General features: G+C 52.7%; 2 protein-coding genes across 3 annotated transcripts in view; one reads left to right on the forward strand and one right to left on the reverse strand.

Moving 5' to 3' along the window:
- The window catches only part of LOC123369342 (maestro heat-like repeat-containing protein family member 7), a 1,253,347-nt gene that overhangs the window by 920,787 nt on the left and 307,368 nt on the right, over positions 1 to 25,192 (reverse strand). The window lies entirely within an intron of this gene.
- Positions 10,405 to 23,520, forward strand: LOC123369358 (glutathione S-transferase 2-like). Its single transcript, XM_045014876.1, has 8 exons — positions 10,405 to 10,560; positions 13,683 to 13,761; positions 20,420 to 20,484; positions 20,998 to 21,079; positions 21,319 to 21,419; positions 22,031 to 22,126; positions 22,250 to 22,360; positions 23,288 to 23,520. The coding sequence occupies exons 1-8, from the start codon at positions 10,525 to 10,527 to the stop codon at positions 23,381 to 23,383; spliced, it is 666 nt and encodes a 221-aa protein (XP_044870811.1). The 5' UTR covers positions 10,405 to 10,524; the 3' UTR covers positions 23,384 to 23,520.

Consider the following 25,192-nt stretch of genomic DNA (forward strand, 5'->3'; position numbering starts at 1 on the left):
AAGAGTGTTGGGTACTAACAACCCAAGGGAGAGGGGGGGAGGCCTGATTCTCATTTACACTGAGGCCATTTTACTCCACTTTAGCCCTGCACAGTGGGGTAACACTTCGCTCCACTTTCAGGCCTGTTTACACTGGCAGAGCAAGGCACAGGGCCATTAGTGTCAATGAGACTTTAGAACAAAGGTTTCACTACGTTTAGCAGGTCTGGAACCTAAGCCCCTCTTGCTCTCTGGATCGCAGAGCCGTGAACATTTACTAAAGATGCACTTTAGTTTCTGTAATGCATAGAAGAAACTGTCTGAGATCTTTGACTATGGTAAGTATTCCTGCGGTGTGTGTGAAAGCAGAGTAATTAATTGGTGTATTTATTCATCTGTTACTCCAATTTGTTTTCCCATCAAGAAAGTTTGCTAAGTGCTTGAGTTTTGTTATCATTGCTTCTTTAAACAGAAACAGGGATTGCTTCTTTAAACAGAAACAAGGGAGTGTGTCACTTGAGTGGCTTTTTTTAACTAGATACTTTTGCTGTGTAAGAATTAAAATATTCTATGCTAGGCTGCAGATACCTGGTTTTCAGAGCAAAATTAATTGCGGACGGGGGAGAGGAGAAAGGGGAGCAATGGGTGCTGTTGGCGGCTGGGGGAAGGGAATATAAATATAACCCAAATTTCCCTGTGCTCTCCTAGCCTTATGTTAAACCTGTGCCCAGGCTCAGCTGATGTGCAGGGCTTACCCAGTCAGAGAATGGGATTCTCTGACCTGTGCTATGCAGGACGTCAGACTCAGTAATCAGAATAGCACCTTCTGACCTCAGCATCTAGGCTGTTGGCTAAGGACCTAATCCCAAAAGGTGCTGAGAAATTGCTTTGACTTCAGTGGTATCGGAGAGTGGGAGAATACTTCACAGGGGTACTTAGGACTGGATCCTGCAGAGGGCTAACAAAATGTACGCTGTCAGCCAAAATATAAAGAGCCCTCCTGATTTATTTTGGGCCTGCATGCCTGGATATCCCACAAAAAAACAAAGCAAAGGTCTCATCAGTGCTTTTCTGGGGACCAGGGGCGATGGGCAGCCATGGCTTGGGGTTACACCAGGGATAAATATGGCCCCATCCATTCAACAGGCTTTCATATCATCTTACTCTAAGGCTCAGGTGCACCTGTCTTTTACAAGGTAAATTTTTTTCCTGTATTTGCATTTGCCTCCTCAGCGTGAAATTCACTACCAATGCCCTGTGCCTGCTCCCTGAGGCTTGTCTGTCGCAGTAGCAAAATAAATCTATTTAAAATGTATAGATAGTCGTGAACAAATATCCTGGATCAGAACTCCCCCGGGTTTAGTGGCATGGTTCCAGCTAATGTTGTGGATCCAGCTAGTGGCCAGCTAGAGCCTTCTGCTGCTCTCCCTATGGCTCACATGTAGAAACATGTGCTCTAGTGCTGAAGCTCCAGGTTCACAGCCCACTGCCCGTCCAGGCTAGGTGTTTATTTCACTGCAGACTGCTGGGTGGCAAAACATGTAGCCATGCAGGAGGCCCTAAAATCTCCTGGCATCTCTTCTGGATGGGGAGCAATGCTTTCAGTGAACACCCCCGCTCCCCTAACATGCTTTGTGAGCATCGCAACAGCCGGACACTTCCTGCCCTCACCACGTACGGCCGCAATGCAGGGGACAATCCAAGGTGAATGGTGCCTCTGAAATTAAGGCTTTAAACAGTGGCATGTCCTGGCTCAGCCCTGGGGTGCAGCGGGATCCAGAGCCTAGAGACAAGCAGCTGGAGATCCCGAAGGTTACAGGTGCAGCTGTGAAAATAAACAGGGGCCTGTGGTAATTGTGCTTCTTGGCTTTACCTGTAATCTCAGCTGTACTCACATTTCGGTTCTAGTCTCAGGAGAAATCTGCTTTTGGCCAGAAGACCCCAGTCCTGTGGAGGCCTTGCAGATCTGAACGTTCAGAAGATTTCACCCGCTCCCTGGCTTCAGGCAGCCTCAGCAGCTGTGTGGAATAAAAAGCACGATGGGAGATGGGTTGGGATTGGAACATGGGGCAGATCGGCGGGGAGGATGAGGACTTGGTTTAACCAGGGGAGAGACGCTCTGCAAGCTAATACTCAGGAGAACATTGAGTAACCGTATACGCCCCAGCTAAGCAGAACCCTGTGTTAACTGTCCCGCAGGGGTATAATGGGTGAGTTAACACCAGCCTACCCCAGGTCATGCACTAGGTCAGTGGCACAGTCAGGGTCTCCCAATTCCCACTCCAGGGGTCTAGTCACTGGACCATCACACCCCTCACCTGGTTAGTGCGCTCTACCCTGGCTTCCCAGAGAACAAGTCAATGTCAAGGGCTCAGTTCTTCCCTTCAAGGTGCTCAACAGCCTGGGTCCAAGCTCCCTAAAAAAGACTAAAGCTCCAGGATGCGCACAAAGGTCGACAGCTCTTCTCCTCCAACCGTCCACCACAAGGGACCACCACAAGCTCATCTGTGGAGGAGACAGAACTTCCTTAGGGCCCCTCAGAGACTATGGAACCCCCTTGTCCACGAGTAAAGACCATCACAGGCCTCCCCAGCTCCCGCTCCCAGTGCCAGGCACACATCTCCAACTGGCCACCTCAAACATCGGCACAGAACAGTGTAGTTATTCAAGAACTCCAACCACCAACCAACTCTACCAAAACAAACCACTACACTGCACACCCAATCCTCCCCCGGGGAGACGCTGAGAGAACAAAACACATGTGAGTCACATTGCTTAACACATGGCTGCACAGTGCTCCGACACCACCAGGGTGAGGGTGGGATAAGATGCCAACTAGATTCCCACAAGGCTGGGATGCCTGTAGATGACTGAGGCTATCCCCTGCTTGGGGGTTAAGCTCTGCACATCGGTACATGGCTCTGCCAGCAGTACGAGGAAGAGTTCCTTGGAGCGGCTGTTGCTGGACAGAGATGGTGAGGACTTGACCCCATGATAAGGAAAATGTTGAGCTCAGCATCTTATGGCTGCCAAACACTTGCCAGCCAGCAGCACCTTTTGCTGTGGCTACAATGACTAAGTAGCTCAGGATATCAAGAGGCCATGGAGGCCAGTGGGGAGGGCGGAGGCTGGAGAGCTGGGTTCTGTTTCCTGTCCTGTTTAACACCAGGCCAATACAAGAGGCTTGGAAGCAATCGACGGAAATTCCATCTAGCTCAGGGGGGGGCAAACTTTTCGGCCTGAGGGCCACATCTGGGTATGGAAATTGTATTGGGGGGCCATGAATGCTCACGAAATTGGGAGTTGAGATGCAGGAGGGGGTGAAGCCTCCAGCTGGTGGTGCAGGCTCTGGGGTGGGGCCAGAAATGAGGAGTTCAAGTGCTCCAGGCTGGGACCGAATGGTTCAGAGGGGGATCATGGCTGGGGCAGGAGGTTGGGGCCCGGGAGTGGGTCAGGGGTGCAGGCTCTGGGCGGCGCTTACATCAAGCAGTGGAGGCACGGCCAGGCGGCTTTGCGCACTGCCCTGTCCGCAGGTGTCGCCCCTGCATCTCCGATTGGCCGTGGTTCCTGGCCAATGGGAGCTGTGGGGGCAGCATGAGGAGCCCCCTGGCTACCCCTACGCATAGGAGCCAGAGGGGGGATGTGCCGATGCTTCTGGGAGCCATGCAGAGCAGGGAAAGCCCCAGACTCTGCTCCCCAGTGGGAGCTTGAGAGCCGGATTAAAACATCTGCAGGGCCAGATGCGGCCCTCAGGCCATAGTTTGCCCACCCCTGCTCTAGCTGTCCACACCTCAGGGAGCTGGGATTGCTGCTGGAGCTCCATTACTGCTCGGGATCACTCAGACAAGTTGAGAAGCGAGATTTGTTTAGCCAACCATGAAGAGTAGCTACTGCAGAGCACTAGTCAACAGGAGGACAATGGCTACCCACAGCTGCCTGCAACTGGCAATTTCCCCTTCTCATGGCCATTCCTCCTGCAGACACTTCAGCCAACATCCCTGTCTGGTTCCACCCCATCAACACTGACCCAGCCTATTATGACACTTCTGGTGGTAGGTTCTCTTGGGTCCGTTTCCACAGGCATTTTGGGATCTGCAACAACCCCCTTTGAACCAACCATCAGGCAGAAGAGGAACGAGAGGGAGAGGCGAAGGGAGAAGTGCATTAATGAAAGCTATGCCTGGCTCCAAGGCCACTTCCCACAGCAGAGAAACCTCAGTAAAGTCAAAACCTTATGAGCTGCCATCAGGTACATCAAATACCTCCAGGACCTTCTCAGCAGAACCTCCGAGAGAGCAGCTCCCAAAGCTAACAGCAGCCTCGCAGGCCATGCAACTCCCCACCAGACTGCAGCAGCAATGGGGAATCCAAGGTGACCTCTTCTTCGTATTCAGTACCTGCAGTCTCCTCTTCAGCACCTCTGTGCTGCGAGCCTGAAGGATCTAGCCAGAAGGATTGTGTTGCTACACTCTGGTGGTGCTCCCTTGGAGGCGCATGGGTTATCCACAGTGTTTCCTAAGAAAAGAATCTGTGAACCTGAGTGTTAAACAGTCCTAGGATTTTTGGGCAACCCCAGTTTCTGCCAAAGTGCACTAGCTGGGAGTCAAAAGACCCTTGCCCTATTCCCCCCCTGCAGAGTCCTTCATGGGGATGTTTGGGCATGAAAATAAATGAATGGCTGCACAGGGCTGGCTATGGTTAAGTTACTTTAGCACCTGGCCAAGGGTAAACAGATGCTGGGAACTGGCAACAGAAACTCGCAGCCAGCTCTCAATGTTTCTGTAGAGCAGGTGGGAGTGTTCAGAGCAGCACGGCTCGGGGCAGATCGTGTGAGGGGGATGAGGATATTTCAGATGAAAAAGAGGAACAAGCCCCTTCCTCAGCCCCAGTGCAGAGCTGCTAGCTGTCTGGGATATCATGACACATGCCACGCTCCCCCAGGGCTGGGTGCCCCCAGCTCCTCTTTGTGTCCCAGAGGCGATCACAAACCACACAATAGTGGATGTAACTCGCCAGCCCTTGGGATCTGTTTTGTCAAGTCAAAACAAGGAAACATTCACACTTTGCTCTGGCTGCCCAAAGCAAACTCTGCTCCTGCCTTCAGTGCCAGAGCTCCACAGATCAGTGCAGCTCCCTTCCTAGCACTCACCCAGCCCTGGCCATTCACGGAGAGTCTCCCAGAACAGCCTGCTCCTTGCCAGTCCTCTCTTCCAGGCCTTCCCCTGGTGGGCGTGGGGACACTCCTCCCAGACTGTCCCTGACCCCCAGGGTCTCTCCTGGTTTGAGAGCAGCAAACCCCTTTCCTAGCAGGCTCTGCTTCCAGCTGAGCCTAATTCTGTAAGCTTAGCCCTGGTCAGGGCTTCACCAAAGCCCAGGAGGAGCTGAGCCCAGACTCCCTTAAAAGTGCCAGATTGTGCTGAGACAGATGTAAGCTCAATCCCCTTCTCTTTCCCCACAACATGGATGGAAGTTGTAATAACCAAAGTGACTCCTCTCCGCTCCTGGGTGATGGGTAGTGGTGGGTCAAGCTCACACGTTTCTGACGTTGGGATGAGCCCCTCAATGTCTGAGAGGCTTATTCCACCCTTATTAGAGCCTTTGAACCTCTTGATGCTCTTTCTCCAGTGAGGTACTGCCCGGGCATAACTCCAGCAATCACAACAGCGCGACCCTGGTGTAAAATGGGTGTAACATAGTGGAGATTCGGGCCCCCCTGTCTGCAAATTAAGCCAATGCTTATCTATGGGCAGGTTTCCAAAGCAGCCTAGGTCCCATTCTGGCACCAAACGCAGAATTTCCAGCAGCGTCAAAGTGACTTGTGTTGCGAGCACGAGTTCCATTGACTCATCCTTCCTGAAAGTCTTGGCCTCTGTCTCTCAAGGTATGTCTGTGGAGCAGTGAGTGGGCGCTTCCCAGCATGGGGAGACAGAGACACCCACTAGGTCTGCACGAGCTAGCATGCTAGAAATAGCAGTGTGGCTGTGACAGCACTAGCTGCCATGTATATCATAGAATATCAGGGTTGGAAGGGACCTCAGGAGGTCATCTAGTCCAGCCCCCTGCTCAAAGCAGGACCAATTCCCAGCTAAATCATCCCAGCCAGGGCTTTGTCAAGCCTGACCTTAAAAACTTCTAAGGAAGCAGATTCCACCATCTCCCTAGGTAACCCATTCCAGTGCTTCACCACCCTCCTAGTGAAAACATTTTTCCTAATATCCAACCTAAACCTCCCGCACTGCAACTTGAGACCATTACTCCTTGTTCTGTCATCTGCTACCACTGAGAACAGCCTAGATCCATCCTCTTTGGAACCCCTCTTCAGGCAGTTGAAAGCTGCTATCAAATCCCCCCTCATTCTTCTCTTCCCAAGGGGTCAGGCAGGTTTGTATTCAGGTGGCTAGCCTGAGCTGCCAGCTAGGCTAACTTGAGCAGAACAGTGTGTCTGTCCGCCCATGCTGGGAAGCACCCTTCTCCCTGCTCTGCCAACATATTCTGAGGCACTTCTGAAATCCCTACCCTGCAGTAGCTGGCTGATTTCCAGAAGTGCCCAGTAAGTTGGCAGCTGAGCTCTGGAATATCTGGCCCCATCTATGTAAGCTAAGGGTAGATCAAGCCACAGAAGCAGTCACCTACTCTTAAAACTACAAGAGTTCTCTTCTTTCTGGATGTGTGAGAAACTTTGGAGTAAGAGTGCAGAGGATTGTGGGTCATGGAATCCTCACTATTGGATGGTTCTGGGGTCACGTATGGAGACAGTTCGGGAACCCCTGCTCTATCCTTGCAAAAGACGGAGGAATGTGAATCAATAGGATCCCCTGACAGTCCTACTAACCCTGTCAGCAGCACTGCAAACGGGAGCCAGAGAAGCCACTGGGAATCAAAGGGCTTTCTGTGACCCCTGAAGGTCTTAGAAGGCTGCTCTGGGGTAGGATAGGATCTGGCAGTGGTACTGGAACAATGTTTATAGTGGGGCTGCTGAGAACCATTGAACCAAACTGTAAATCCTGTATATAATGGAAAGCACTTCAATCAGGGGGTGCTGCGGCACGCCCAGGGCCCCTACTTCCAGCACCCATGGGATCTGAACCCTCCATTAAAGTTTAGTATTAGGAAAACTTCATTTACCCCAAACACAGTCAATTATTCTCCCTTGGGAGAATCATTAGTTAGTTTTCAGTTCAGCTGTAGCAAGCTGCCTATTACAATACCACCCACTACAGCTGGCTTAGTGTGGCAACAATGTCCGTGTCAGGTTTGACTCTGACAGAGCAGGGGGCTTGGATTTGTCTCTGGAAGAAGCTGAGCCAAGGAATTGAGTCCTAGAGAGATTGGAGAGAACTAAATACCTTTAGTCTGCAGAGCGTTAGAATCTGAGCAGAGTTAGGGTATGGCTACACTTGCAGCTGTACAGCACTGGGAGTTAAAGCTGTCTTCGTACAGCTGAGTAGGGAAAGTGCTGCAGTCTGTCCACACTGACAGTTGCCAGCGCGCTGTCGTGGCCACATTTGCAGCATCTGCAGTGGCATTGGGAGCAGTGCATTATGGGCAGCTATCCCAGCGTTCAAGTGGCTGCAACGTGCTTTTCAAAAGGGGGGGGTGGAGTGTGACAGGGAGCGTGGGGGAAAGAGAGAGTGGATTTTTGAAGCCGACACTCTGTCAGCAGCTGCAAGTTCCGTCCCCCTCCCCTACCACTCTCTCACTCACTGAAAGCACCAGATAAGCAGCCTCCCCAAAACGAACCCCCCCTCCCTCCCGCTGTGCTGCTTCTCTCCTCAAGCCACCTGTCTTCAAGCAAACACGAGCTGTGGGCGTTCCAAAGGGAGCTCATTCACAGCAAACAGTAGCTGTGTCTGTTTTTTTGATAAGCAGCTTCGGGAGCCTGGAGTTCAAAACAAAATAAACAGAGGCATCACAACAAAACAAAGAGCGGCACCTTCACTTAAAAGGATTATGGGAAGCTTCCAGAGGTCAGTTACAGCGTAGTAAGATTATTCCCTGTTTACACTGGCACCCCAGCGCTGCAGCAGCAGCGCTACTCTCTTTATTCCTCTCATCGAGGTGGAGTACATGCAGCTCTGTAGCCAGGGAGATACAGTGCTGTATGTGCCTTGCCAGTGTGGACGGGGAGTGAGTTACAGCGCTGTAAAGCCATCACCAGCGCTGTAACTCTCAAGAGTAGCCAAGGCCTTAATATCTTAGCTCTAGAAGAGTTTAGACTAGGAAGCAGGGCTTCTCACTGCCATCTACGGAACCTGGACTCCAGGTCAGAGTCTTGGCTTTGGAGGTTGTACTATTTGATTTCCATTCCAGATACAACAGAAGAGTCTTTGGGCAAAAGTTCTAGTTCTCCACTGTTCCCCTGGCTCTTCACTTTATAGTTGTTGGTGTTCTGAACACCCTTCTACACCTTGCCTTGGAAATCCGGGGTCAGGGCAGAAGGAGGCACTAGGATGTGGGGTTTTCCAATGGGCAGGATCAGACCCGTGAGCCATCTGAGCCAGTGTTCTGTCTGTGACGCTAGCCAACACCAGACATTTCAGAGCAATGGGGACAGAATCCTGAGCTGAGCAGTTCTGGAACTGCTCCAGAGGCAGTTTCTTCTCCCCCCTCAGTCAGAGGATGGTCTGTGCCTAGAAGCCGGAGGGAGTTACCCTGTGTAACGTAATTGTGGATGTTCTCACTATCCACAAAAATGGATAACCCTGGTTTAGGTCCTTCTGCAGTCTTGGCCTCAATTGCACATTGTGGCAATGAGTTCCATAGGCTCATTATGCACAGTGTAAAAACACTATTTCCTTCACTCCGTTTCACATTTCATGCCTTTCAATAATAATTTTAAAAAGGTTGGGGGGGTTGGAGTTTTAGGCAGAAAGTGGGGATGGGGGAATGAGATTTCAAAACCCCAGAAGGGAAGTATTAGGGAAACCTATATTATTTCGTATGTAGTTGCCACTGGGGAAAACCATCTTCCACTGATGGCTGGCTAGGACAGACACCAGTGTCGGGGCTGAGCTGAAATAGCAAGGCCTTAAATTTCCCACTGCAGAAACCGAGCCAAAGCCAATCAGATGAAGTTCTAACCTCAGGAAGGGGTAAGCAGGGGTCCCCTTCATTCATCCACGTTCACAGAGATCCCAGGCTCCACATCAACCCCCGCCCCTGGATTTTCTACACGTTCCTTCTCCATTTCATTTAAAGCAGAAAAAAGCCTCTTCTGGCCCTGGCCCAGAGGCTGCATGTTCTTCCATGCATCCCTGGCTAAAAGACTGTGTTGATAAATGCAAAGTAAGGCACATTGGAAGATATAATCCCAATGACACATATAAAATGATGGAGTCTAAATTAGCTGTTACCAAGCAAGAAAGAGATCTGGGAGTCATTGTGGGTAGTTCTCTGAAAACATCCACTCAATGTGCAGCAGCCATCAAAAAAGCAAACAGAATTTTGGGAACCATTAGGAAAGGGATAGATAATAAAACAGAAAATATCATAATGTCTCTATATTAATCCATGGTGCGCCCACACCTTCAATACGGACCCAACAGAAATGAACAAGTAACAAAAAGCCCTCTCAGGGGCTCCAAACCACCATATTCCTTCGACCGCTACACTAAGGCCCTTTTCAGCAAGAGGTAAGGACCTAGTGCCTTCTCTGGTGCCAGTCTCACCACCACTCCTGTCTGCGATAGGAAAGGGGGCAGTGGTCATGGATGCCAGAGCCCCAAACAAACCCTCCAACAGCCCATGCAATGGGTGTGAGAGGCCGGTATCTCTGGCCAGCTCCCACCCTGAGCGGAAACATGGGGGGGGGCAGAGAGGGGGAAAGGGTGCCCCGATCCAGTCGTGGCCTGCCAGACCCTGCCGAGCCAACTTGGCTTGTGCATGCCAACCATTCCTGCTACGCTTTGGCCCAGGAAGCCCGGATTTGGCCTTTGCAGGTTTGGTGACCGAAGCTGCCTCCTGGGGCTCTATTTTCCACACCCAGATGAACCGAGCAAAGCTACTGCCCGAACCTGGATGGGCAGGGTGCGAATGAAGGGGCCGAGGTGACCAGGGAAGGAAAGGTCACTCACACCAGGTCAGAGTCCTGCCAAGTCAACCCCCCCCCCAACACAGACACTGCCCCACCGACCCCCAAGTACATGATGGAGAGGGCGCACCATCCTGCTGCCGGGAGTTCCGCAGGTTGGCTAGCACCAGGGCATAACACTGTAGGGAGCAGGCAGCTCAGCAATGAGCTAAATTAACCTCCAAGCCCCCCAGAGATAGTGGGAGGTCGGTCCCCCGCGGGGGACGAGGCAGGGGCGGGGGGGGGGCACAGGCGAGGGGTCTGTGGGGCTGCAGGAGTGCAGACAGCCAGGACAGGGTTAACAGGTAGGGTCCGCAGCCTTCAAGATCCGCCCCCCGCGACCCGCCAGGGATTGGGGAAGCGAGTTTGGCCGGACGGGGAAGTATTCCGGATTCCGGGGCGGGAGCTCAGATCTCCGCCCCCGCAGCACTACCCGAGCGCGTCGAGCCGCGGCGGGACCGGAGCGCAGGGGCAGCATGGAGGTCACTCTGGGGTACTGGGACATCCGAGGGGTGAGTGCGGGCAGCGCCGGGCCAGCGCGCAGTGGGGCAGCGGCCCTCCAGCTATGGAGACTGGGTGGGGGTGCAGGAGTGGGGCAGTCGGCCCCCCAGCTATGGGAGAGGGGTGGGGGGATACGGGAGAGGGGCAGGCAGCCCCCCAGCTATGGGGCAGGGTGAGGGTGTAGGAGTGGGGCAGGCAGCTCCCCAGCTATGGGGCGGGGTGGGGGTGCAGGAGTGGGGCAGTCTGCCCCCCAGCTATGGGGCGGGGTGGGGGTGCAGGAGTGGGGCAGTCTGCCCCCCAGCTATGGGGCGGGGTGGGGGTGCAGGAGTGGGGCAGTCTGCCCCCCAGCTATGGGGCGGGGTGGGGGTGCAGGAGTGGGGCAGTCTGCTCCCCAGCTATGGGGCGGGGTGAGGGTGCAGGAGTGGGGCAGGCAGCTCCCCAGCTATAGGGATACAGGAGTGGGGCAGGCAGCCCCCCAGCTATGGGACACAGGAGAGGGGCAGGCGGCCCCCCAGCTATGGGGGACACAGGAGAGGAGCAGGCAGCCCCCCAGCTATGGGGTGGAGTGAGGGTGCAGGAGTGGGGCAGTTGGCCCCCCAGCTGTGGGGCTGGGGCGGCAGCAGGGCAGGCGGCCCCAGCTATGAGGGAAGGGTAAAGGAGTAGGACAGGCAGCCCTCCAGCTATGGGGGAGGGGTGGGGGATACAGGAAAGGGGCAGGCAGCCCCCTAGCTATAGAGGAGGCCTCTGTAGAGGAATGTATGGTTTGGTTCTATCAGGTTTGCTTGGGATCACATGTCATGGTAGCCAAGATTTGCCCAGGGCGGGATATGGGGATGAGCTCTTGCAAACAGGTCAGTTGACAATTCAGCTGTGAGCCCTGGGAGCGCAGAGCTCCATCACCTGAACTGTCTGTCCCCCACCCTTATCCCCTCCCCAAGGGTGGGGCTGGGGGAAGGTCATCCCTGCCTGGCAGCCAATTCCCGTGTGCGTCCCTGCAGAAAGCCCTACACACTCCTGGCCCCTGGCCCTTTCTGCAGTGAAACTCCGATGGACCCATCCCACTGCCAGGCCTTGACTGGGCACTTTATTTGTAATCATCTTTAAAAGTTTTGTTTCCCAACAGCAGGTGTCTGGAGAGAGGGGAGGCATGTCATTGGTGGGTGCACCCCCCCCCCCCCCCCCCCCAGTGGCTGGTGGCTTGAAGGTCAGAAGCCCCATTGCAATTTTCCACCAGTTGCCACGTGGTCTCAGCAAGAAAGACCCTCTTGGGGTCCACAGTGCAATGCAGGGTTCCTAACTCAGGCTACTAAAACTCTCAGGAGCATGTGTAATGCTATGGGGCAGGTGTGTTGTCGGTCTCCCCTCACACACACAATGTGCGCTCCATGGTAGATTTGAGTCTGTTAGAGCTTTAGCTCAAGCTGCAGCAGCTTGTACTATTACAGTCCCACATGGGAAATTATTCATTAAATTGGAGAAGATGGGGATTAATATGAGAACTGAAAGGTGGATAAACAACTGGTTAAAGGGGAGACTGGAACAGGTCATGCTGAAAGATGAACTGCCAGGCTGGAGGGAGGTTACTAGGAGCGTTCCACGCAGGGATCGGTCTTCAGTCCAATCTCATTTAACATTTTCATTCATGACCTTGGCACAAAAAGAGGGAGTGTGCTAATAAAATGTGTGAGTGACGCAAAGCTGGGAGGTATTGCCAATATGGAGGAGGACTGGAATATCGTACAAGATGATTTGGAGGACCTTGAAAACTGGAGGAATAGAAATGGGATGAAATTTAATAGTACAAAGTGCAAGGTCATGAATGTAGGCACTAACAACAAGAATATTTGCTATAAGCTGGGGCTGTATCTGTTGGAAGCGACAGAGGAGCCAAAAGACCTGAGTATTGCATGATCACAGGATGTCTATGAGCCCCCAATGTGATGTGGCTGTGAAAAAGGCTAATGCCTCGCCTGATGCATCCTAGGACTGCATTTCTATTAGAGCCAGGGAAGTGTTAGTACCATTATACAAGGCACTGATGAGACCTCATCTGGAATACCGTGTGCAATTCTGGTCTCATGGTTAAGAAAGATGAATTCAAACTTGAACTGGTGCAAAGAAGGGCTACTAGGATAATCAGAGAAATGGAAAACTTACTGCACAAGAAGCGACTTGAAGAGCTTGGCTTGTTTAGCCAAACCAAATGAAGGCTGAGGGGAGATATGATCGTTCTCTGCTAATACATATAGGGAGGGGGAGGAGTTATTTAAATTAAGTGCCAGTGTGGACACAAGAACAAATGGCTATAAACTGGCCAAAAACAAGTTTAGCCCTGAAACTAGATGAAGATTTCTGACCATCAGAGGAGTGAAGTTCTGGAACAGCCTTCCAAGGGGAGCAGCGGGGGCAAAAAACTAACTGGTTTCAAGACTGAGCTTGATGAGTTTATGGAGGGAATGATGTGATGGGAGTGGCTACAATGACATATGGCCCATCTGTGACTGCTAGTAGCAAAAATCCCCAGTGGCTGGAGACCGGATGTTCGATGAGGAGGGCTCTGAGTTATTCCAGAGGATTCCTTCCCAGGTGTCTGGCTGGTGGGTCTTGCCCACATACTCAGGGTTCAACAGATTATCATATTTGGGGTTGGGAAGGAATTTCCCCCCCGGTCAGATTAGCAGAGACCCTGCGGTATTTTTTATCTTCCTCTGCAGCACGGGTCACAGGTCACTTGCAAGTTTAAACTAGTGTCAGTGGTGGATTCTTGGTAACTTGAAGTCTTTAAATCATAGTTCAGTTACTCAGCGAGAGGCTAGGGGTCTATTACAGGAGAGGGTGGGGGAGGTTCTGTGGCCTGCGATGTGCAGGAGGTCAGACTAGATGATAATGATGGTCCCTTCTCGCCTTCCACTCTGAGTGATGGAGGTTCCCTGGTTTAATCCCCTGTGCAGTGTTTGGCTAAGGTAGAAGCTGTCACGCGTGATCTGTGTATAGTCTTGGGCTCCAGCAGCTGTGAGCAGAATTGGGAGGAAGGTCAATTTATATTGCTTTCTGGAGAGGGGCAAGCTCTGGGCTCGCCCAGTGGAACTGGAGGGATCCTGGCATGTAAATGCTCTCGTGCTCCTCTTTGCAGCTTGCTCACGCCATCCGACTGCTGCTGGAATACACGGGCACTCCCTATGAGGACAAGCAATACAGCCCCAGCGGGGAAGGTAAGGTGTCTTGGCTGGAGATCGCGCCCCGGGCTGCCTCGGCCTCTGGAGCGTGAGACGGGCACTTGCAAGGTGCATTGTCTTTTGCAATCTTGGCAGGGAACCTGTGTGAAGATCAGCACTGGTGTTAGGGAGGGATACAGAAGTGGCTGGGTCGGTACCCATGCACTAGAGATCACATTGTGAGAGAGGGGTGCGCTGTTATCGTTAGGGCTAAGGAGGGTTTTAAGATCCATGCTCAACAGTGTTAAATAGCAATAAGTGTCCAGGTCATTTAACAGCACTGAATGGTCCCCTTGTTGACCTGACATATTGGCTCCCAAGTCACCGTAGAGCAGGCCCTTCAATTAGGGTCTATGCTTGTTGAAGGCAATAGAGAGGCTGATGCTGGATCAAGGCCAGATCGCAGTTGGAAATTGCAAGGAAATCATTGACTCGGGCCAGATTTTTTTTCACTGCAAAAATCAATCAAGTTGCAGTTTACAGATCACACCAGGCAGGAGAACAGCAGCTTTTGCTGCCACCCCTGAAATTTTCCAGGACAACTCTGCAGGACTAGGGGTAGAAACCAGTTCTGCGTAGGCTGTAACCTTAGACAATGAGCTCCCTGGAGGTGCTCAGGTTTCAGCAGCTGTGTTAGAAACTGCCTTTTACTCTCTGGCTGGGGATGGGATGTGAGGATTAGTCAGCTAGCGAGGTCAGTTCTGGAGGGCCGGCTATACAGCCCCTCTGCATTAACGGGGAGGAGGGTCAGACCTGTTACCTCTGTTCCCCTAAAAACCAACCCAGGGTCACACTTGTATTAGTTTTATTACGATGCCTCTGTTGGGTCAGATAGGAAAGAGATGGAGCTTATTCATACACGCACACATTCACTGCATTCATACCCTCATGCACCCACACACACAGGCGGCGAGTTACCGGAGACAGCATGGAGGCCGAGAAGCCGAAGCGTGGTAGATCTGGTGTGTCCGCCTGCGGTCACGAATCCAGGCTGCTGAGCAGGTCAAGGAGCAGCAGCTGCTTGTGTGCATGGCTGCTTCCCTTTGCTGGGACTGGGCGGCTCCTGTCACGTACTCTGAGAAGCATTCCCAGACCAGTTCCTTTCATGCATACCAGGTTCCTCTTTTCTTTACAGCAGTTCATGATTGCCTTCTCAGGGCAGATTATATCAGACACTCCTGGCTCTTCTCTCCTTGCAAAAAGAACAGGAGTACTTGTGGCACCTTAGAGACTAACCAATTTATTTGAGCATAAGCTTTCGTGGGCTACAGCCCACTTCATCGGACACATGCAGTTCCTCTCTGCCCAGTCCCACATATACTCCCTTGTTCACACTCCCTCATCTTCCCCACACACTCCCTTGTTCACATTCTCTCTGATTGCGTGATGGGATATTACACAGCTTGGAAGTTCGTACAAGTGGTAACTTGAAAAGGTTACAGAGTTTGCAAAGGTTACAAAACTCAAAAGGCTATGCTAACAATAACTGAAGTTACAAAGTCTGCAAAAAGGTTGCAGAACTTAATGATACAAGTTACAGATCTTACAATCGCATTTGAGCGGAGGCTTTACATAACAAGAACCCCTTCTCCCTCCTGCCTTAGGTCACTCCTCCTCCAAAGTCTGGTTCTACCGGGCCTGTATCAGCTTCTATTTGCTGTTGCTTACAGGGCCCGGTCCCGCTCCTGTGGCAGTTGATAGCAGAACTCCCATTGCTTTCAGCGAGAGCAGGGATCTGTCCTATATTAAGACAACGCCCTCTGTCCGGAGCTGGCCTTTCTGCTGCTGTAAGGGACGGACTTTGAGGGGCCCGACGCCAGTTGGAGTCCATGGGAGCTGCGGGCATTGCTCAACCCTGGCCGGCCACTTGTAACAGCCACTTCCTATCTCCACTCTCCCAGGGGCTTGGGTTAACTCTTCCATGGTTGCAGAGAGACTCTGTGACTCTCTTGGCTTGGACTAATTTCCCACCTTGTGGGTTTGTTTTTTTTTTGCTGAGTCACGCAGCCCAAGATTTGGTTATATAATTCTGAAGGTCATGGGGCTGCTGTTTGTCACAGTGAGCGATAAGAAACCCCAGCTGTGTCAAAGCAATGCATTCTCCCCGAGGAGAAAGTGCACAGGCAGGGAGTGGCGAGGGAGGGGGGGTGATGAGGTCAGGTTGCTTTTGGGCATGGATCCTTTATTACAATGACATTGCACATTTCTATCCCTTTAGAATCACGATAAAATTCCACCTCACAACTTCCCATGGCACCATGAAAGTAAAATTCCCCTTTTGACTGAGACTCAGAAAGGGTGAGTGATTTTGCGTTAAGGTCATCCCGGCTTTGTCCTTACTGCAAAAAGGTGTTTTTTACATAGTTATTTCTCTCTGTGTAAACTCATGGTGGAGACGAGAGACTGGAGTTTTTACCTTGATGTAGCTAGTTGAGGTCTCCCCTATCAATCAGCTACATCGGTGGTTCTCAACCTGTTTACCATTGTGGGCCACATCCCAGTACTACCTGTATGGCCCTGAGGATGGCACATGGGACACAGCTCTGTGCTGATTGGCTGCAAGCGGCCTGCGGGCCGCAGGTTGAGAACCACTGAGCCACATCAAGGTAAGAACCGCAGTGCCTTGGCCCCACCAGAATTTTACATCAAGACAGCTATCACAGTGTAAACACACCCTTTCTTGCAGTGAAGACCAAGCCCTGGTGAGTGAGTGACAGAGCTGGGAGTGAAACCCAGGTGTCCTCATGCCAAGCCCGTGCTCTAACCACTAGACTGTGCTCTCTTTATGGAAAAGATCTAGCTGTACACTGGACAGGGAAGTCCAGTTCCGGCAGATTGTCCTTACACTGGGCACAATCACAGAGCCGATCCTCTGGCTGGGACTCAGGACCCTGGCTGGAACCTGTACCAGGAGGTGCTTGTCACAAGCAATAGCATCATTTGTCTTGCTTAAAGACAGTAAGAATTACAATTCCTGCCTTTCATGGCTGGTAGAGGGAGATTCTCAGCTGGTGTAAATGGATCTGCCTGGATTTACAGAAGCTGAGGGTAAGACCTTAGGTTTGTATCAGGGTCAGGGGCGGCTCTAGCCATTTCGCTGCCCCAAGCACGGCGGCACGGCGCGGGGGGCGCTCTGCCGGTCGCCGGTCCCGCGGCTCCGGTGGACCTCCTGCGGATGTGCCTGCGGATGCTCCACTGAAGCCGCGGGACCAGAGGACCCTCCGCAGGCACGTCTGCGGGAGGTCCACCGGAGCCGCCTGCCGCCCTCCTGGCGACCGGCAGAGCGCCCCCCGCGGCATGCCGCCCCAAGCATGTGCTTGGTGTGCTGGGGCCTGGAGCCACCCCTGATAAGTGGCCCACGGGGACCTATGAGTATTCTCAGGAACTCGTGCCCTGCCCCTCCCCTCTGATTCTGCTGGGTTTATACTCTCTCTGCCCTCCCAGTAAATCCTCTCAGGGTCTGTCTACACTGCAGTTGAGGTGTAACTGCAGCAAGCCTCTAGCTAGTTTGCATGCCAATAGCAGTGCTGGCAATACAAGCTCACCTGGGAACCTGGGTATGTACTTAGGCAGCTGGCCCATGCTGACACAGCTTCACTGCTACCAGTACCTGCACCATCCAGATCAAAGCTAGCTCAGGTGTGTCTACATGTGCTGCAATTACACCCCTAGATTGCACTGCAGAGCAACCCTATGTCCCCGGGGTTGGAGGACCCTGGGCTTATATCACAGTTCAGGCTGCACTAGTGGGGATGGATTTGCCGCACGTTTATTTCATAGCCAGCATGGCACCTGCAGGCAAACAGACCTTTGAGCACTGATAAGCGAAATCAGATTGCATATGGCCAATGACTCTTTGCTTATCGCCCTGTGTCAAACAGAAGTGGTGAGGATTTCATATAATTGGGGCTTGTGTGCGCCCTGCCTGATTTTAAAGGGGACCTGAGCCAGCAGGGAAGCAGGTAAATCCAGACACCGAGCATAGCAGTGAACTGGGCTATTGACACTAGCTGCCAAGTCCTAGGAGGAAAGTGCAGATTTAAGGTGGGCTAGAGCAAGGTTTCTATGGGGTCCAAACACAGCCGAGGTTTCTGTAGGATCCACAGAAAATCCCCGTTGATACCACCTATCCTAGGGGCCTATATGGCCCCCAGAATCATCGTATCTGAGCACCTCACAGGTTTTACTGTGTTTAGCCTCACAATCCCCCAGTGTGGTAGGGAAGTGTGGTTAGTCTCGGATCCCGGTTTTACAGATGGGGAACTCGGGCTCTGAGCGGCTTCGTGATTTCCCCAAGAGAACCCAGGGAGTGTATGGCAGAGCAGAGATTTGAACTTCAGTCTCCCAAATCCCCAAGCTCATGCTCTTAACTACTGGCCCATCTTATTAGAGACGGGCTTCCCGGCAGGAAAGGTCTTTGATTCTGTGTTTGTCTGGCACCCAGCACCCCGTTCTCAGCTGGCCTCAGGCACTCCAGTAATAAACCCCATTTTGTGATCATGGTGTCTAGCCTTGGCACTGAGCCGTTTCATTGTGTTTCTGCAAGGTTGGTAAATGGAACCGTCAGGGAGCGAGAGGCCAGCGTGGGCGGGAGTGTTGGCCAAAAGGATCAGATGTGGGGGCTTGATGTTAGCCATGTAAATGAGCAGCATGGCTTTCCTCAGAGGTGCTGAGCAGCTGCAGCTCCTAGGGATTTCGACGGGAGCAGGGGGTGCTTGGTACTTCTGAAAATCAGGCGTCTGTGGCCAGGTTTGGCATCTAAAATCAGAGGCCAGTGGTGAAAATTGTGGCCATTAAGTATCTATTGCTGCAACACTGCTCCTTTGTGTTTGGATATGAGGAAGCTTTTACCTGTTTTTTCTAGGCCCGGATGCCAAGCTGCATGTCCAGAATGGCACAGCTCAGGAACGAGAGGGGGAACACAGGTGGCTTTCAAAGTGGCCTGGCCCAGTGTTAGAGCAGCCCAGAGGGTCCTGTAAGCTACCACAGCCTTGAGTGGCTGCTCTGCTATGTCAGAACAGGCATGCCCCATGCCAGGAGCAGAGCAGAAGTGTGGTATAGGGCAGGGGTGGCGAGTTGTATGGGTCTATGGTGCCTGTGCTCCAGGAATATTCAGGGTCTGTGGTGCCCGTGCTCCACCAGTGTTCGGGGCCGGGTCTCTCCTCTGGCCCTGCCTGCTGCCCCCAGGTGATTTAAAAGAGCCTGGGGTGCCCTGGCTGCTGCCGTTGCCACCACCACTGACAGCGCAGTGGGGTTAAGGCAGCTTCCTGCTTGGCTTTGGTCCTTGCCACTCCTAGAAGCAGCTGGCATAGCCCCACGGCCCCGGTGGAGGGGATGGGCGTGGACTCCGCGTACTGCCCCCGCCCCGAGCACCGACTCCGCAGCTTCCATTGGCCAGAAACTGTGGCCAATGGGAGCTGTGGGGGCAGTGCTTGTGGGCAGTGATGCTAGGAGACCCCCCAGCCTCCCCTCCTAGGAGCCGCTGCCAGAGGGGTGTGTGGGTCACTTTCGGGAGCTGCCCAAGGTAAGCACCGGACCCCTCATCCTCTGCTGCACCCCAGCCCTGAGTCTGCACCCAAACTGTCCCAGAGCCTAAACCCCAAACCCCCTCCCACATCCAAACTCCCTCCCAGAGCCTGAACCCCAAACTCCCTTCTGCACCCAAACTCCCTCCCAGAGCCCATAACCCCTCCTGAAACCCTACCCCAGCCCAGAGCCTGCACCCAAACTCCATCCCAGAGCCTGCTCCCCTCCCGCACCCAAACTCCCAGAGCCTTAGGCAGGTGGTGGCAGGCACTTGGACCCATTCTAGGCTCCACCAAAAATTATACAAACCTGCTGCCCCAGGTATAGGGCTGTCCAAGGATTTTCCTGGTGGGAAGCTCTGTCTGGGTTCTGGCCCTTTTCTGCTGCTAGAGTGGTGCAAAGGGGCCAGTATGTGGCCAGCATGGGGACCCAAGTTTTTTTTCCAGCCCTCCCCTCAGCTCCTGGGGTGTGGGGAGAGGGAGAGAGTAGGGGACTCAATCTCCAATTCTACCACCAGTCACTGTTTCCTTTCTGACTAAAAGTGTGGACTCTTGGCTTAAAGGCGATGGGGGTTGGGCAGGGGAGGGGAATGGGGAAGGAAGTAGATGGTGGAGGGAAGATGTAGGGTGGGGGATGAAGAGGATGGGAGGGAAAGGGACACAGTGAGTGTGTGGGTGGCGGGGGAGAAATGCAGTGGGGTGGGTGTTTGTGGGGTGACAGTGCTGGTTAGATATGCAGTGGAGGGGTTGGGATACAGTGCGGGGGAGTGGGGCTGGAGATGCAGTGGGTGCATGCGGTGAGGGTGGCAGGGGAGAGATGCAGTGGGGTGGGTGTTTGTGGGGTAGCAGTGATGGTTGGAGATGCAGTGATTGGGGTAGGAGATGCAGTGAGTGGGTGTGGGGAGTGGGGAGGGAGATGCAGAGGGTGGGTGCGGGGAGGGTGGCAGGGGAAAGATGCAGTGCGATGGGTGTTTGTGGGGTAGCAGTGGTGGTTGGCGATGCAGTGAGTGGGGAGGTGATGTTGATTAGGAGGTGCAGTGGGGTGGGATTGGAGGATTGGTGGTGAGGGAAATGCAGTGGGGGGCAGATGTCCATGCCATAGGACTTACCATCCTGTTCTTTACCTCCAGGTCCTGATTATGATAGAAGCCAATGGACTAACGAGAAAGAGAAGCTGGGGCTGGATTTCCCGAATGTACGTAGCAGCCTCCTTTGCCGTTACCCATGTGTCACTGGGGAGGACAGGGTTAGAGAGGGAAGTGGTTGGAGACTAGCAGCTTTCACTGCTGGCTCTGAGGTGGAGCCAGGCTGTTGGCTGGGGAAGGGCTCCCAGTTCTCCAGTGCCCCCTTGGCTGGTGCAGGAGTCTCAGGCCTTGCTGTCTTTGCAGCAGTGAGCATGTGGCTATGCCCAGCCTGAGTGTGATCGGTGGTTGTGCATGGCCATAAGGTTAAATGCTAGGCACTGAACACTGAATCTGGGGCCCTGCTGTCCATCTGCTCCCCCAAGCAGGGTAAAAAAAGGGGCAGGGAGAGGCTGTGTCTGAGCACAGGTGGACTCCAGCAATGTGCAGGGCCTGCTCATGAGACACTTAGCTCTGCTCTTTGACCTCCCGCCGACTAGGAGGCACAAGTAGCTTGGTGCCCTCCAAGAGTAGGATAAATGGGTGGGGAGAACTTATCCCCTGACATCCTCTCTTTGCCCTCCCAGCTCCCCTATCTCATTGACGGCCAGACAAAGCTCACGCAAAGCAATGCTATCCTCCGCTACATAGCGCGCAAACACAAGATGGGTGAGTATTGCTGCGAGTCGAAGGCTTGTCTGCACGGGGAAATTGACTGGTCCCGCTCCTCTGGAATAGGTCCCTAGTTCAGAGTAAAAGTGATGGGCCATTATTCTAGAAGACCTAGGTCATTCCAGAATAGCTGTGCTGGTCAATTCCCCCCAGTGAAGACAAGCCCTTAGAGGCTAGTTGAGATTTAAACCAGGGTTGCTGAGCCTCTCTGCCCCTGTGTGTTTTCTGGTTCCCAGCTGGCGAGAGTGAGGAGGAGATACAGAGAGTGGACATGCTGGAGAACCAGGTGATGGATTTCCGCCTGGCCTTTGCAAGGATCTGCTACAACCCTGACTTCGTGAGTACATCCCTGCTCCCCTGGGGGTGTGGGTCAGAGCTGGAGTGCAACAGATGGCTCAGGAGGGTCACATGAGGTTAACAGGTGTAGATATAATCCAGAGCTTTACAGGCCTCCATTAATTACCTGGGAAGAAGAGTAGTTATCCCCATTTTAGAGAGGCGTGGGAGAGAGAAGTGATGTGGCTTGCCTGAGGTCCCATAGTAAACCAGTAGCAGAGGTAGGATAGAATTTGAGCCCTCCCTATATTCAAAACTGCCTGTTCCCCCAACCCATGCTGCCTCCCAGACAAAGAGGGGTGGAATTGGTCAGGGATTATGTGTCAGAGCAGACCAGTCTGTGAAGTCTATTACAGCTCCTCTTTAGCTACAGCCTCTTCCTTCAAAGGAAGGTGAATCATTTCTATCATGCACCAGACTAGTTACCTGATGCTGGCATGGCAGGGAGGAGCGTGTCTGGGATGGGAGTTCCCTTCAGATGATCAGTTTATGCCCCAAAGGTTGGGACTGAATTACCCCTGTCACTGCCTTGGGCCACCTGAGAACTCTGGGTGATGGAGATTGCGAGGATTTGACCCACAGCTCCCTTGCTTCTGTTTTCCCTTTTTGCAGGAGAAACTGAAGCCGGAGTACTTGGAGCAGCTGCCCGGGAAGCTGAAGCTGTTCTCCCAGTTCCTGGGGGACAGGAAGTGGTTTGCTGGGGAGAAGGTATGTGACTAGACGGGGACTGAGGATGTAGCTGCTCTGTGCTAAAGAGAGGCCAGAGATGGGAAGTGCAGATCGGGATGGTTCTGATCTGACGCTCTGCTTATTTTCATTCTGATTTCCAAGCTCACCTATGTCGACTTCCTCATGTATGATGTCCTGGATCAGCACCGCATGTTCGTGCCCAAATGCCTGGATCAGCTGAAGAATCTGAAGGATTTTCTTGACCGATTTGAGGTGAGCTTGGCCCTGACTCCCCTGTGACATGCTGCTCTCTGGATCTCCAGGGATGGCCAAGCTAGTTCCAGTTCTGCAGTGTCTGCAGCATGTGACCCTTGGTCAAGTTACTTTTGCCAATTAAGGTTGATAGATGGTTTCCATTCTAAGCCTTCTGCACCCTTTGTCTTGTCAAAACAATAACCTACCTCTTGGTCCTTTTCACAATATATGGAATCGGAGTTCACCTTAAACAGGAGGTGTTCACTATAGAAGACAATCATACAATAAAGACATACAAACAAGTTCCCACACTGCTCAAGTTCCAGCACTGTCTCCCTTGTGAAGAGCTCCAGACAGGGAACTGGTGAACAGCACTCAGTCTGCTCTTCAAAATCTCCTCTGCCCAAGAACCAAGCTTGAGAAATTCAGGACTGTAATGATGTGCACTTGTAATATATTATTCAGCTACTAGGTGACTGAGTTTGGAACCGAACAAACTTGTTTTTGAGAGATGGAGCTTTGAGAAGTTACAGGACTTCCGGCTTTTAGAAAGTGCTTTATCTGCTCCTAAATGTAGAGCAGCTCGGCAATGTAAGGGCCTGGCTTCCAGAAGTGCTGAGTGAAATCGATGGAGCAGTGAGTGGTCAGCAGCTTTGAAAAATCACATCCTTGGGCCTGATCCAAAGCCTTTTGAAGTCTGTGTCAAGGCTCCCACCGATTTCAGCAAACTTTGGATCAGGCCCTTGGTCCTCCACAAGAACTGGGCCATAGGACATGTCTGACAAGACGTGGCTGCATGCCTTTCTGGTTTGCAATGGGGAACAATTCCCAAGCAGCTGTTTGGCTGCAGCCTGTGCTGAATTTCTGGCTGTGATGATGGGTAGGGGGCATGTGAGGAGCTGATGATGTCTCTTTACATTGATGGATCTTTTGCTTTCCCTGTAGGCCCTGGAGAAGATCGCTGTCTACATGAGTTCTGGCCGCTACATGAAGGCTCCCGTTTTCTGGAGAGCTGCCCAGTGGAGCAACAAAAAGGAGTAGGCTCAAGTGGAGCTCAGCAAATGTCAAACAACTCTGTTGGCATTGACCCACTGCAGCATCTGAGAAGGAGACGGAGACCCCTGGGACCCCTCTAGCTTGCAAAGTCTCATTAAACAGCAAATCAGTAATAGCTGAAATCCGCAAGCCCTGTTGTAATCCTTCCTGCTAAACTAGCTGCGATTCCCACTTACTGGCTAATGGTGACTGTATAGTCATCTCAGCTTATTGACTTTCCTGGTTTCTATTTGTTTTTTAAAAATAGATCTCTAGGGAGTTCTGATTAGTAGATCCTTAGTTCTACTTTAAACCTCTTCTGAGTTTCAGCCTTTATCCCAGCATGCAGGCCAGTTCCTGCTTCCATTGGTGCTCTTCAGATGGCCAAGTGGCTCTTTGACAAAGGGCTCTGAATTTCAGAGGTGTTGAGCACCCACCACTCCTTTGAGCCCATGTGCATATGAAAATATAAACAGAAGGATAATTCTCCCCTCCCCTTAAACGTGCTCTCTCCTGAAGCACCCCCCACACACTGGCTTGTGATCATACATGCAGAAAGAACATCATGTTTCAAAGGGGACGGAAGATTTTCCTTTTGTAACTAGAGACGTATAAGAAGTTGGCTAGTTCCTGAGGGCCAGCGGGAGAAAGCCCTGATGTCATATCCAATGCATAATCAAGGTACTAATTAAATCACCATCCTCCCCTCCGAAAGGACAGCTCAGCCAGGTAGAGGGGAGAGAAAGTTGGATGCACCCAATCAGGTTTCTAAGTGTGCTGCACCCTGCAGCCCCTCTTCTGATCCCCAAGAGAACTCAGTCTGGTCCCTCCATTTAGGTGCCTACAGCAGAGATGAGCTGTCTGGAAGCTTGGTCCCAAAGCACTGAGCTGCTGGAGCGTTGCACACAGCTGAGAGAGCAAGTAATGCAGTGCTTGTATGTGCTGGGAGCCACAGCTGCGAGCAGGTTTAGGGAGAAGAAGTCTGGATTTGTGCAACTGCAAAGAACCCCTAGGGCATTAGTGGAGAATAGCAGAGAGGGACCCAGTCATTCCAATCGGGTGGCGGTTTTGAGGTTTATGAAAATCCCTGGCCTTTCAATCTCCAAAGCCACAGGCCTCTGCTGTGTAAGCTAAAGGAGATCTCCCTTAGCTGGCAGATGTAATAGGTCCTTTATCTACCTTGTGGGTTCAGCTACACGCTCAAGGGCGGGCAAACTTTTTGGCCTGAGGGCTGCATCGGGTTTCGTAAATTGTATGGAGGGTTGGTTAGGGGAGGGGGTTGTGGCCCGGCCCCCACCTCCTATCTACCCCCCTGGAACCCCTGCCCATCCAACCACCCCTTCTCCCTGCCCCCTTCCCCCATCCAACCCCTCCTCTCATTCCTGATGCCCCCCCGGGACCCCTGCCCCCATTCAAACCATTCCCACCCCAACCCCTATCCACACCACCACCCCAAACTCCCCTGCCCTCTCTCCAACCCCCCCCTTGCTTCCTGCCCCCTTACCGCACTGCCTGGAGCACCGGTGGCTGGCGGAACTACAGCCGTGCCGCCTGGCTGGAGCCGGGCCATGCTGCCACCGTACAGAGCAGGTCAGGCCGGACTCTGCACCAGCGGCAGGGTGAGAGAGCTGAGGCTGCGGGGGAGGGGCCGGGGGCCAGGCAGGATGGGGCCGGGGGCTATAGTTTGCCCACCTCTGTACTAGAGGACACCATCACACACTTGCTCCTATGTACACAGAGCCAGTACATTACACAGTGAGTGCCACTGTTCATGGCAATGTCTGTGACTAAATCTCCCTTGCTGAGCAGCATGTG

The sequence above is a fragment of the Mauremys mutica genome, chromosome 4, assembly GCF_020497125.1.
Source record: "Mauremys mutica isolate MM-2020 ecotype Southern chromosome 4, ASM2049712v1, whole genome shotgun sequence".
Lineage (NCBI taxonomy): Eukaryota > Metazoa > Chordata > Testudines > Geoemydidae > Mauremys > Mauremys mutica.